The sequence below is a fragment of the Hemiscyllium ocellatum genome, chromosome 19 (genome assembly GCF_020745735.1).
Source record: "Hemiscyllium ocellatum isolate sHemOce1 chromosome 19, sHemOce1.pat.X.cur, whole genome shotgun sequence".
In the NCBI taxonomy this organism is placed as follows: Eukaryota; Metazoa; Chordata; class Chondrichthyes; order Orectolobiformes; family Hemiscylliidae; genus Hemiscyllium; species Hemiscyllium ocellatum.
The window spans coordinates 40,304,601-40,319,522 of NC_083419.1; the positions used below are offsets into that span (position 1 = coordinate 40,304,601).

At 39.8% G+C, this 14,922-nt stretch overlaps 1 protein-coding gene across 1 annotated transcript in view; it reads left to right on the forward strand.

The window, feature by feature from the left end:
* Positions 1 to 373: 373 nt before the first annotated feature.
* LOC132825062 (sodium- and chloride-dependent GABA transporter 2-like) overlaps positions 374 to 14,922 on the forward strand; it is a 67,138-nt gene continuing 52,589 nt past the window's right edge. The window contains exons 1-2 of the mRNA XM_060840069.1: positions 374 to 551; positions 14,542 to 14,676. Of these exons, the coding sequence (XP_060696052.1) occupies positions 374 to 551; positions 14,542 to 14,676 (313 nt within the window). The remainder of the gene's footprint in view (positions 552 to 14,541; positions 14,677 to 14,922) is intronic.

Here is a 14,922-nt window from a genome sequence, read left to right on the forward strand (position 1 = left end):
ATCTTGTAATGTAACATTTGATCTGCTGTTAAATAGTAAAGCAGTTATATTGGCTGTGATCAGAGTTCATTTTGTTTCTTTTACTTATCAATATTTGGTTGACTGATTGATAATTGTTAACTCCCAAACCATTTCTGAATGCTTTACTCAACTAACTGATTTTTCCTGGTGCTTGTTATAATTATTGTTTGTTTTGCAATTTGCCCTTGACCCAAGGAAAATTACTAGGCATGTCCATGACATACACCTGGTGTGAATATTTTAATCATGGTAGTGTGAATAATTTAACCACTATTCTGTTTGCTATTTATTACATCTCAAATTATTTTTCTTCATTTACTCAGCTGAAGAATTTCAGAAAACGAATAGCAACATGGAAGGAGTGAATGAGAACGCCTTATCCCAGAGCTACTTTTGTGAAAAGAAAAGGAAGTTCATAGAAAGAGAGAAATGGAGCAACAAATTGGAATTCGTCCTGTCAGTTGTTGGAGGAATTATTGGACTGGGCAACATTTGGAGGTTTCCTTATCTCTGTTACAAGAATGGAGGAGGTAGGTTGTGAAATGAAATGAATGCAAGATTAAGATAAAGAATACAACAGTAAAGTTGAAATGGTGAATATGGTGAAAACCATAGTAAGAACACAAGTGGGATACCATATGTGGTTTTGAGTTCTATTCAATTAAAAAAAAGCTGAAGCAATAGTGAACACACAGTGCATGTTCATTGGGATGCTACCTCAGTTATGAAAGTAATAATAGAAAGGCAAACTTGAGAAATTAGGCCTATTCTCATTCAAACCGATGAGTAACTCATTCTGAGGAAGAATAATCTGACCTGAACTGATAACTCTGATTTCTCTCTGCTGATGCTGCCAGACCTGCTGAGCTTTTCCAGCAATTTCTGGTTTTGTTTCTGATTTACAACAGCTACAAGTTTTTTGATTTTTATTAAAGTATAATTGATAGTTGGGTTATAAGTATGAATGGATGAGACCAAATAAATAGAACGTAGAACATAGAACATAGAAAAGAGAACAATACAATGCAGAACAGGCCCTTTGGCCCTCGATGTTGCGCTGTCCTGTGAACTATTCTCAGCTCATCCCCTACACTAGCCCAAAATCATCCATGTGCTTATCCAAGAATTGTTTAAATCTCCTTAATGTGGCTGAGTTGACTACATTGGCAGGTAGGGCATTCCATGCCCTTACCACTCTCTGAGTAAAGAACCTGTCTCTGACATCTGTCTTAAATCTATTACCCCTCAATCTGTAGTTATGCCCCCTCGTACAAGCTGATGTCATCATCCTAGGAAAAAGACTTTCACTGTCTACCCTATCTAATCCTCTGAATAGGGATAGATAGGGTAGACAGGAAGAGAGAATGAAGATATAAGATTAAATATAAGAGATTTAAAACAGAGATGGAGAAAGCTTATCAGATTGAAGGATACAAAATGTTGGAATGCAACACAGGCGTTAGTGACTGAAGCAAAGCTCAGGTCAGCATGCTAGAATAGAGTCATAGAGATGTACAGCATGGAAACAAACCCTTCGGTCCAACCCGTCCATGCCGACCAGATATCCCAACCCAATCTAGTCCCACCTGCCAGTGCCCAGCCCATATCCCTCCAAACCCTTCCTATTCATATACACATCCAAATGCCTCTTAAATGTTGCAATTGTACCAGCCTCACCACATCATCTGGCAGCTCATTCCATACACATACTACCATCTGAGTGAAAAAGTTGCCCCATAGGTTTCTTTTATCTTTCCTCTCTCACCCTAAACCTATGCCCTCTAGTTCTGGACTCCCAGACCCCACGGAAAAGACTTTGTCTATTTATCCTATTCATGCCCCTCATAATTTCGTAAACCTCTATAAGGTCACCCCTCAGCCTCCGACGCTCCAGGGAAAACAGCCCCAGCCTGTTCAGCCTCTCCCTAAAGCTCAGATCCTCTAACTCTGGCAACATCCTTGTAAATCTTTTCTGAACCCTTTCAAGTTTCACAACATCTTTCCAATAGGAAGGAGACCAGAATTGCATGCAATATTCCAACAGTAGCCTAACCAATGTCCTGTACAGCCGCAACATGACCTCCCAACTCCTGTACTCAATACTCTGACCAATAAAGGAAAACATACCAAATGCCTTCTTCACTATCCTATCTACCTGCGACTCCACTTTTAAGGAGCTATGAACCTACACTCCAAGGTCTCTTTGTTCAGCAACAGTCCCTAGGACCTTACCATTAAGTGTATAAGTCCTGCTAAGATTTGCTTTCTCAAAATACAGCACCTCACATTTATCTGAATTAAACTCCATCTGCCACTTCTCAGCCCATTGGTCCATCTTGTCCAGGTCCTGTTGTAATCTGAGGTAACCCTGTACACTGTCCACTACATCTCCAATTTTGGTGTCATCTGCAAACTTACTAACTGTACTTCTTATGCTCGCATCCAAATCATTTATGTATATGACAAAAAGGTTAGGTAGATGGTCAAAAGAAAAGCATAATGAGGGTATATAGGAACAAGATAAGTGCATTGGAAGGGGTTACAGTGAATGATTAAATACCAGGTTAAATGAATTGTTTTCATCCTCTATTTTCCATGTAATTCCATGCAATGATCATTTATAATTATTTTGCAACTGGGTCCTTTCAGGTTTCCTTTGCCACATTCACCCAGCAGTTGCTGTTCTTTGCATCAAAATGCTTTATTCAAGAGGGTTGCTCAATTTATATCCCTTCTAATGGAAGGACATAGACAAAGATGGACCATTGAATTCTACAGCCTGTCAGGGTCACACAGGTGCAAGCAGCAATATAATAAATGGCTGAATTTTTGACTAAGAAATATTTCCATTCTATGAATATTCAGTCTGTGTGTAGTATTAAGCATCTTAATTTGCTCACAAGTATTAGATATTTATGCATTCAACAATTCAAAAGACTAATCTTACAACCATTCATCAATATGACTGATTGTGAGCAGGATTTATTCCTATAGTTATGGTTGGTGCTCCTGCAAAGCTTCACTTGACAGTTGAAGATGTTCCTAATAATGAAGCCCATATCCATATTACAGCAGTGACTACACTTCAGAGTACATCATTAGCCTCATAGCTCCTTGGGTTACCCCGAGGTCTTGACAGGTGCTATATAAATCTTTCATTACAATGATATAAAGAGAAAACGTGAGAGAACAGGTTATTAGAAATCTCTAGTCCCAAATTTTCAAGTATTTATTCAACTTACTGGAGCCCGATAATAGAAACATTGTGGGATTCTCAAACTCAAAGTAATTGTGAGTCCTACATAATATTTGAGTGAAAAGTAGCTTCTTGCTTCCAAAGTTGCAGACAATGATGAAAGGACATCATTCCCTGTAGAATGGAGAGGGCAGAATTACTCAGCTGGTCAGGCAGTGTCCGTGGGAAGAAAAGATGGAAGATGGAGAGATTAAATGGCAAATGATTCATGTTGCAGGGTCAAAGGTATTGGAAATAGGACAAGTAAAAGTCTGTCAACATTGAGTTCATCCATTTTAGCAGGGAGACATTGCTTACCTGGATAGACTTTTGGGTTTGCTGAGCACCTGTCTAAGAATGAGAATAAGAGAGTGAGAAACTGCTTGGATCATAAGGAGAGAAGTCAATTGACTGAGCTTTACAATTGTGAACTCCAAGTGGCCCTGTGTTTTGAAAGAGAAATTGATTGGGTGAGAAGATCAACATGACACAGAGGACTTTTGTCTGAGTTACTTTAATAGTATTTGATGAAGTAGGTTTTTTTTCCTGAAATGATTATTTCAGTCAAGGTGCACTTACAGTCATAGAGTCACAGAGATGTACAGCATGAAACAGATCCTTTGGTCCAACTCGTTCATGCCGACCAAATATCCTAACCTAGTCTAATCCCATTTGCCAGCACCTGACCCATATCCCTCTAAACCCTTCCTATTCATAAATCCATCCAGATGCCTTTTAAATGTTGTAATTTACTAGCCTCCACCACCTCCTCTGGCAGCCCATTCCATAGACACCCCACCTCTCTGTGAAAAAGTTAGGTCCCTTTTTATATGTTTCCCCTCTCGCCCTAAACCTATGCCCTCTAATTCTTGACACCCTCACCCCAGGGAAAATACCTTGTCTATTTGTCCTATCCATGCCCCCCCAAGATTTTGTAAACCTCTATAAAGTCACCCCTCAGCCTCCCCAATGCTCCAGGGAAAACAAGCCCAGCATGTTCAGCATCTCCCTGTAGCTCGAATCCTCCAACCCTGGCAACATCCTTGTTAATCTTTTCTGAACACTTTCAAGTTACACAACATCATTCCGATAGGAAGGAGACCAGAACTGCACGCAATATTCCAAGAGTGGCTTAACCAATGTCCTGTACAGCTGCAACACGACTCCAACTCCTATACTCAATACTCTGACCAATAAAGGAAAGCATGCCAAATGCCTTCTTCACTACCCAGAAAGTTCAGCAGGAATTTAAAAAGGAGGCCCTCGAGGGTAGTAATATCTGGATTACTCCCTGTGTTATGAGCTAGTGAGTGTAGGAATAGGAGGATAAAGCAGATGAATGCATGGCTGAGGAGCTGGTACAAGGGTAAAGGGTTCACAGTTTTGGATCACTGGAATCTCTTCTGGGGTAGATGTAACCTGTTCAAGAAGGATGGATTGGCCCTGAATTGGAAGGGGACTAATATACTGGCAGGGAGATTTGCTCAGGAGGATTTAAACTAGTAAGGTGGGGTGGGACCCAGGGAAATAGTGAGGAAAGAGATCAATCTGAGGCTGGTACAGTTGGGAAAGGGAGCAAGTCAAACAGTCAAGGCAGGGACAAAGCAGAGAACAAGGTAGGACTAATAAATTAAACTGTAGTTACTTCAATGCAAGAGGATCAAAACAGGAAGGCAGATGAACTCAGAGCATGGTCAGGAACATGGGACTGGGATATCATAGTGATTACAGAAATGTGGCTCAGGGATGGGCAGGACTGGCAGCTTAATGTTCCAGGATACAAATGCTACAGGAAGGACAGAAAGATGGCAAGAGAGGAGGGAGTGGCGGTTTTGATAAGAGATAGCATTACTGCTGTACTGAGGGACGAAATTCCTGGGAATACATCCAGGGAAGTTATTTAGGTGGAACTGAGAAATAAGAAGGGATAGTCACCTTATTAGGATTATATTATATAACCCCTAATCATCAGCGGCAAATTGAGAAACAAATTTGTAAGGAGATTACAGTTATCTGTAAGAATATTATGGTAGGAGATTTTAACTTTCCAAAAATAGACTGGGACTGCCATAGTGTTAAGGGTTTAGATGGAGAGGAAATTGTTAAGTGTGTACAAGAAAATTTTCTGATTCAGTATGTGGATGTAGCTACTCGAGAAGGTGCAAAACTTCTTCTACTCTTGGGAAATAAAGCAGAGCAGGTGACTGAGGTGTCAATGGGGGAGCACTTTGGGGCCAGTGACCGTAATTCTATTAGTTTTAAATAGTGATGGACAAGAATAGACAGGATCTAAAAGGTAAAGTTCAAAATTGGAGGAAGCCTAATTTTGATGATTTTAATGCAAGAACTTTCAAAAGCTGACTGGGGGCAGATGTTCACTGGTAAAGGGACAGTTAGAAAATGGGAAGCCTTCAAAAATGAGATAATGAGAGTCCAGAGAGAGTATATTCCTGTTAGCGTAAAAGGAAAGGCTGGTAGGTGTAGGGAATGCCTAGAGAAATTGAGAGTTCAGTTAAGAAAAAGAAGGAAGCATATGTCAGGTATAGACAGGATTGATCGAGTGAATCCTTAGAAGAGTATAATGGCAATAGGAGTATAACTAACAGGGAAATCAGGAGGGCAAAAAGAAGACGTGAGATAGCTTTGGCAATAGGGTTAAGGAGACTCCAAAGGGTTTTTACAAATGCATTAAGGACAAAAGGGTAACTACGGAGAAAATAAGATCAGCAAGGCAGCCTATGTGTGGTGCCACAGGAGATGGGGGAGATACTAAACGAATATTTTGCATCAGTGCTTACTGTGGAGAAAGACATGGAAGATAGAGAATATCGGGAAATAGATGGTGACATCTTGAAAAATGTCCTTCTTACATAGGAGGAGGTGCTGGATGTCTTGAAATGCATAAAAGTGGATAAATCCACAGGACCTGATCAGGTGTACCCTAGAATGCTGTGGGAAGCTGGAGGAGTGATTGCTGGGCCCCTCATTGAGATATTTGTGTCACCGATAGTCACAGGTGAGGTGCCGGAAGACTGGAGGTCGGCTAACGTGGTGCTACTATTTAAGAAAGACGGTAAGGAAAACCCAGGGAACTATAGACCAGTGAGTCTGATGTCAGTGGCGGGCAGGTTGTTGGAGGGGATCCTGAGGGACAGGATTTACATGTATTTGGAAAGGCAAGGACTGATTGGGGATAGTCAGCATGGCTCTATGCGTGGGAAATCACGTCTCATGAACTTGATTGAGTTTTTTGAAGAAGTAACAAAGAGGATTGATGAGGGCAGAGCGGTAGATAAGATCTATATGGAGTTCAGTAAGGCGTTCAACAAGGTTTCTCATGGGATACTGGTTAGCAAGGTTAAATCTCATGGAATACATGGAGAGCTAGCCATTTGGATACAAAACTGGCTCAAAGGTAGAAGAGAGAGGGTAGTAGTGGAGGGTTACTTTTCAGACTGGAGGCCGGTGACCAGGAGAGTGCCACAAGGATCGGTGCTGGGTCCACTACCTTTCATCATTTATATAAATGGTTTGAATGTGAGCATAAGAGATGAGTTGATAAGTTTGCAGATGACACCAAAATTGGAGATGTAGTAGACAGCAAAGAAGGTTGCTTCAGAGTACAACGGGATCTTGATCAGATGGACCAATGGGCTGTGGAGTGGCAGATGGAGTTTAATTTAGATAAATGCAAGGTGCTACATTTTGGGAAAGCAAATCAGAGCAGGACCTATACACTTAATGGTAAGGTATTGGGAAGTGTTGCTGAACAATGAGACCTTGGAGTGCAGGTTCATAGTTCCTTTAAAGTCCACTTGGTTTTACACATCCTACACTAATGTATTTGAAATTTCCCGTTAACTGTAAAACATTGGTAGTTTTTAACAATACGTGACTAGTGCACTGTTCAGAGTATTGAATGCATGTCTGTTCATTGCTGAGTAACTTTGTGGAATTTATTTCTTCTTGTTTAGTCTCTTAACCTTTTCAACTGAAGCAGTGATAGTGCAGTTTTGTGACCCTAGATCTCTGCTTTGAATGCATAGTTATTAGAAAACTCAGACAGACAACATTTTATTAATTTTATTTTACTCACTTTGTAAATTCCTTATTTATAACAGGATCAGATTGACATTAAAGGTGCTGTTTTCCTACAGATTGAGAGAGAACCCATATGATTCAATGAAGGACAGGAACATGCCCTTCGATCTACCAAGCCTCCATCAATTCAAATCCTTATTTAAACCCACTCTTAACGTCACTGCGCAGTTTCTATCCCTCTGTTCGCCTCCTGTTCATGGGTCTATCAAGTTACGTCTTCAATGCTGTTTACAGGCCAGCATCCATCACCTCCATTGGCAGTATGTTCCAGGCATCCACCACCTTCTGTCTGAAAAATTGCCCCCGCACTTCTCACCTAATCTTTCTCCGTCTCACCTTGAATATGTGCCACCACTGTTGGTAAATTTACCAGAGACAAACATTAAATATATTTCATGCCATTATTAAACTTATTGCAACCTTTTTTTTATTGCACTTTTTAAAAAATAGTGAATTAAAATATGATTAAAATTATAATTTTCACTTGGCTTTTACACTAGGTTTGGAAAATTAGTCTAGTTTGGATTCAAATTATTTGCAACCCCATCTTTGTTATTCTTTCATAATCTCTGGATCAAAGTCTTGGAGCAATATAACTCACAGTATTGTTGGAGGATTTTCATTACTTGAACATCTCTGGGTTACATAATGTCGCTTCTGTAGATATTTTCCAATCAACATGTTCAACAGAGCTCCCTCGATTGCTTAAGATTCCTCAGTAGTCATTGTGCCTTAAGTAAAGACTGCAATGAGAAGTAAATTGAAATTAAAAAATATTAAAAGTCATTCTTGTGAAGCATGTGGAACCAGGGGTGCTCCTCAACCAAGACAGATGCAGAGAACAAAGTGAGAATGAGATAGAGAAATCAAATGTGAATGTTCAGGGGGCCTCCACTTACACAAAGAAGTGGAAATGTTCAAAACAATCACCAAATCTACATTTGGTGTTTCCAGTGTTGCAGTGACCAAACAGTGAGTGATAAATCCAAAACTAGGAAAAGACCACAAATTTCAACTTTACCTAAATAAAGACTGGGTTAGGGTGAGGGTTAGGGATTAGTTCCCTAATGATTGTGATTTTTGACTGGAGCCAACCTAAAATGTGATAAATAGATAGCAGCACTAGTTAATCGATTTTGGTACTGCTGGGATTGCACACGTTTGTGGCCAATCAGATCGGCTAGGAACTCTTAAGTCATGACTTCCTTCTGCTGAGGGGCAGAAGTCCAGTCTTCAGCCTGTTTAGGCCTTGGGACTATGTTTTGCTGCAGGGCAGCCTTTTTAAAAAGCCAGTTGGTGAATAATAGATAGAAAAGATAAAGGGATAAATAAACCAATATGCCCCTCATAAAATTCAGCCCTTAGAGTATTTTGGTCACAGGACAGTGGTGTTTAAGAAGAGTTGAATGAACAATCGTGTTCCTGCTCTTCACACATAGGGAGGTACATGTTGTTAGTCATGGAGGAATAAACCATTGTGTCACAGATCCAATGATCTCTTCAGAGAGTTGAGAAAGAAAAGATGCATGATGTGATCAATATTGGAACAAGGTTGGAGGTAGCAGAAGTAGAAGATAGTGTGTTAAACATGAAGCAAGATGGGATGGAAGACAAAATGAAAAGAGTTCATATGAAAGGAGATGAAGGGCGGGAATTTGGAAGACTTAGAGTGCGTCATAGAGTCATACAGCATGGAAACAGGCCTATCACTCCAACTTGTCCATGCTGACCAGACATCCCAATCTGACCTAGTCCCATTTGCCAGTATTTGGCCCATATCCCTCTAAACCCTTCCTATCATATATCCATCCAGATGTCTTTTAACTTTTTTAATTGCATCAACATTTAAATTCATTCTATATGTGTCCTCCAATAATCATTATCTTATTCTTTTTCATATATTTATCCCTTAAAAAAAATGATGACCTCTACATTAAGTATGCCCTGCAGCAAACCAAACCATACTCCAACACAAATTGCGTAGAGATATTTCTCCTCACTTTCAGCAATGATTTTAAGTTGACGACTTCATTGTCTGCACAATCCAAAGATGTTATCTTTCCTCCTACTCATTTTTTCAAAGTCCCACTGCTCCAGTGTAAAGTATTTCAATATCTGATATCCAGCTCCTTAACTCGTTTTCCATGCCCGCTAACCTTGGTGAAACAATACTTTACATTCTCTGTCGTGTTAATGTCCTTTTTAAAATGAGGCATTCAAAACTTCACACGGTATTCTAACTGTGGGCTTATAACCACTAACTTCTTTAAATTTATCACTACTTCTTTACTCTTGTACTATAAATCTCATTCATAGGACTCAAAATGTCATTGTTCTTTTTATAACTTTGTCTACTGACATTACTATTTTCAAAGAATTAGACACACATATAAATTCCTAGCTCACTCCAATGATCTCCACTCTTCAAGGTTACACAACTTAAATGAACCTTTCTGTTCCCCTTTTCTCTACCTATTGTATGTTACCTCTCAGTTTTCCACACTGCATATTGCACCTGCTGTCTGTATTTTCGTCAAGCTGCTAAGTTTTGCTCAGATGGTCAACTTTTCAAATTCTTGTTTGTGCTGTGCCTCTGGGAGCTGGAAGCTGTTGATTTGGAGATTGTTTTGAAGCTTAAAATTAACCACAACACACTTACACACTGAAACATAAGGAACGTTCAAAATGAATCGCATCAGATTATGGGCTGAAAAATGTCACCTCTAAATCATTTCTTTTTGCAATCCTGGTTCATGTATGTTTCCATGAATGTTAAAAATGAATTGGTAACTTAATTTTAATAACTGCCAGAATGTTGGCAAAGAGTACTTTCAATTGGTAATATATTTTCAGCATGTTTTAATATGACGTCAATGAAACAATAATGAGTCATTTTGCATTTTTATAAACTAGTCCAAAAGGATATACTTCAGTGTCTACTGATGACCCTAGCAAAATATGTGCTCATCAAGAAGTCAGGTTATCACAAAATTAAGGAAATAGTAATTAATTTGCAGGATTGTAAATAATTCCCTGAATTACAGCCTGAGTCTGAAACTCATAAAATCCTTCAAATTCTGATGCCAGTTATCATATCACATCATGCTGTTGCAAGGCAGATGAATCTTGAACACCCCTGACCTGTCTCAGTCAATGTGATGCAAAGAACAGCCAAAGGTGAATTGTAGCATGTTTTTTTTCTACTTTCTTACATGACTTGTAATTGGAAATGTCACAATGGATGCACATGTTGATGAATGACTAAGATTAACAGAGCTCCTAATACACAAATTCATCTTTAGGGAGGTCTCTTGTTAAGCAATTATGCTTAGACTCTCGATATTTCTGGTCATTGTTTAGTTAAAAAAAAATCAAAGGGCACCCATGCTGGTGTCTAAAATATTCTCAGTGATCATGTGCAGCTTTTGAAAATTTAGGTGGAGAATAAATCTTTATTTTTAACTATTGTCTGATTTTTGCTTCACAAGCAAATCCAAAGAGGGATTAGAATCATGTTGTGCATTTTCTGTATAGTACAGTGGCAATCAACAATGTAATCATTAAAATTCTACCAGTTTTGCCATTTCTATTCCTTGAGAAGGATGTATTAATGCACGATAAGACAGTTTAATAAACTGATATATCTTTTGTTTGCTTTTGATAGTTGAAAACATTTCAAAGGCATAGCAAACAAAAGAGAGATATCACTGCAGTACTGGGACTTATTTTAGAAGCTTTAGTTCTAGAAACTTGTTTATCTGATCCATAATGAGATGACAACCAATGAAGCTGAAAACTTTTTTTTGTAGGAAAGACACATTTTTCCACACAGAATTGTTAATATGTAAGAACACTGATATTCCAGAACAGACAAAGCAATTTCTTGTATAAATATGTTTGGGATAAAATTCAATGCTGTACAAATGAACTTTCTGTCTTCCTATAGTCATATGATCTTTCTAACATAGAAACATCCATCTAGCAGCCTGTTTCGATGAAATTAGTGTACAGGTCAGGCTGTTGTTTTGAGAGTTTGTGACATGGTGACAGAATGTGTGTAGAAAAACTGCAAAAAATAAAGCACTTACAGTCAGAGGGATGTAAGAATGTTCAGACTGTAAATGCCACAACTAGCAACTGAGAAAGAACAAGGAAGCTAACTATATCCGAAACACTGGATAAGATAAAATGGTAGTAACTTCTGCAAGTGCGAATCGAAATTCATGAACTTTAGCACTTTCTCTATGTTAGTTGGCAAAATATATACCATAGAGATTTGGAATCTTGTTGAGACAGATGTCTTGAGGTTTATTTGAATGACTGTAATTTTACAAATTCTGAGTTATCTGATTATTGATATCTCCAGACATACACATGATTGATTAACTGAAGGAAATACACTGATTCCATTGCATGGACAGTGTGAATGAAGGTGAGGTGGGTATCTTTTACATTGAAATGTCACATGTTGTGATGTCGTGTAACTATCTTTCAAATCTAGAATCTATGCCACAATACAACATTCTTCCTTACCTCTCTTAACAGTGGGAACCAATTTGCAGATAAAACTATGCAAGGATTCATATAGATATTTTGTCTCTTAAACATTCAGATAATGACTCGGGAGTAGAAGTCAACCAGTTCTAGTCCCTTTACATTTAGCAAGACTTGTAGTTTTACTCTATGGTGTACACTAGGTATGCCTCCTGTTGTTGTGAATGAATGCGCATAAGTTGTCGTCTGGTATGCTATTTTGAGTATTTGAGTCATTGTCAAGTGTGATGGTGGCTGATGATATGCAAATTGAATATGAAATGAATTCTGTTGCAGGACTTGATGTACATAAGATTGGGTGGTGAGCATGTGGGAGAGAAGAACTGTATGGATCTCTTGCCCCAAACATGAACTGCTGATAATGGTAAACCAATCGGAGTAGCATGTCAATTTAATATAGAAGAACAATTACATTTTCCAATGGAAAAATTACAAAATTGCTACAGATATAGAGTCAGAGAATCATATAGTACAGAAACAGACCCTTTGGTCCAATCAGTCCGTGCCAAATAGAATCCCAAACTAAACTAGTCCCACTTGCCTGCTCCAGATATATATCCCTCTAAACCTTTTATATTCATGTACTTAACTGAAAATGTGTTGCTGGAAAAGTGCAGCAGGTCATGCGGTGGAGAGCTTCGTCAATCACGTCTGAGGGTAAATTGCGGTCTTTGAAGAAGGAGGCTGTGTGGGTTGTTCGGTATTGGAACTGGTCCTCCTGGAAGCATATGCGTAGAGACGAAGGAATTGGGATGGCGTTTTTACAGGGGGCAGGGTGGGAGGAGGTGTAGTCTGGGTAGCTGTGGGAGTCGGTCGGTTTATAGTAAATGTCCGTGTTGATTTGGTCGCCCGAGATAGAAATGGAGAGGTCTAGGAAGGGGAGGCAGGAGTCTGAGATGGTCCAGGAAAATTTGAAGTCGGGGTGGAAGGTGTTGGTAAAGTGGATGAACTGTTCAACCTCCTCGTGGGAGCACGGGGCAGCGCCAATACAGATGTAGCGGAGGAAAAGATGGGGGGTGGTGCCAGTGTAGCTGCGCGAGATGGACTGTTCCACATATCCTACGAAGAGGCAGGCATAGCTGGGGCCCATGCGGGTGCCCATGGCTACTCCTTTGGTTTGGAGGAAGTGGGATCTCTGGGACACCCCGGACCAACCAACCCAACCACCCCGTGGCTCAACACTTCAACTCCCCCTCCCACTCCACCAAGGACATGCAGGTCCTTGGACTCCTCCATCACCAGACCATAGCAACATGATGGCTGGAGGAAGAACACCTCATCTTCTGCCTAGCAACCCTCCAACCACAAGGGATGAACTCAGATTTCTCCAGTTTCCTAATTTCCCCTCCCCCCACCTTGTCTCAGTCAAATCCCTCAAACTCAGCACCACCTTCCTCACCTGCAATCTTCTTCGTGACCTCTTCGCCCCACCCCCGCTCCGGCCTATCACCCTCACCTTGACCTCCTTCCACCTATCACATCTCCATCGCCCCTCCCCCAAGTCCCTCCTCCCTACCTTTTATCTTAGCCTGCTGGACACACTTACCTCATTCCTGAAGCAGGGGCTCATGCCCGAAACGTCAATTCTCCTGCTCCTTGGATGCTGCCTGACCTGCTGCGCTTTTCCAGCAACACATTTTCAGCTCTGATCTCCGGCATCTGCAGTTCTCACTTTCTCCTATTCATGTACTTATCCATATGCCTTTTAAACACTGTAATTGTACATACAACCACCACTTGGTGTGTGAAAACATTTGCCTCTCATGTCTTTTTATAAATCTCTCTCCTCTCCCCTGAAAAAAGTATCCTCTAGTCTTGAAATCCCCCATCCTAACAAAAAGACAACTACCACTAACCCTCATTATTTCATAAATTTCTATAAGGTCACCTCTCAAATTCTAATGGTCCGGTGATAGAAGTTCCAACCTCTCCAGCTTTTATTTATAACTCAAACCTTTCTTTTCCAGCAACATTCTGGCAAATCTCTCTGACCCCTCACCAGCTTAATAATGTCCCTCCTCTAACTGGGAAACTAGAACTCGGCACACTGTTCCAGAAGAGGACTTACCAATGTTCTATACAAACTCAACATGACTTCCCAACTCCTCTATTCAAAGGACTGAGCAATGAAGGCAAGCATACCAATTGCCTTTTAACCATGCTGTCTATGTGTTCCACAGTCCTAAGGCCCTAGTGTAAGTGGCCCCCTTGTTTGTTGTACTAATATGTAATACCTTGCATTTATCCAGATTGAACTCCATTTTTCAGCCCATTGAACCATTTGATCAATATCCCTTTGTAATCTTAGAAAATCTCCTCACTCTCTATCATGCCATCACTTGGAGAGAGACTTTTGAAGGTACTTTACTTCTGAAGAACAGAAAAAACAGACGGCAGTAATTATGAAGGCCTTGATACATAATTTGAACCTCAAGTGAATATGAATTATGAATAGCACTTGTTCTATATTAGGGTCAAAATTGAAAAAGAGTTAATTTATCAATATGCAATGACATTAACACAGCTTGCAGTATCCTATGACTTTGCACAACTATAGGACGATCTACCTAAAAGCAGGTTGTGTTCGGCATAAGTTGATTGATCTTTTTGACCATTTTGTTTCCATCTAGGTGCATTCCTCATTCCATATTTTTTATTCCTCTTTACCTGTGGAATTCCAGTGTTTTTCCTTGAAATTGCACTTGGACAGTATACAAGTCAAGGTGGAATAACAGCTTGGAGAAAGATCTGTCCCCTCTTTGAGGGTAAGTTGATTAAATAAAGTTCAAAGCAATTAGAAGGAACTACAATGGAAATTAGACAAAGAGAGGTTCAGAGATAAGCAAATAGAGTCAGAGATTATTAAAGGTAACTAGAATTGACTTAAAAATTATTTGGTGTCTGCTCCTTTGTAGCAAATGCCTGATTTTATGATTTGCTTCAGTGCCAGCAATAAACTTGAATGGTAAATTTTGTTGGAACTGAGGAAAGGTGAACTGATAGAACTGTCA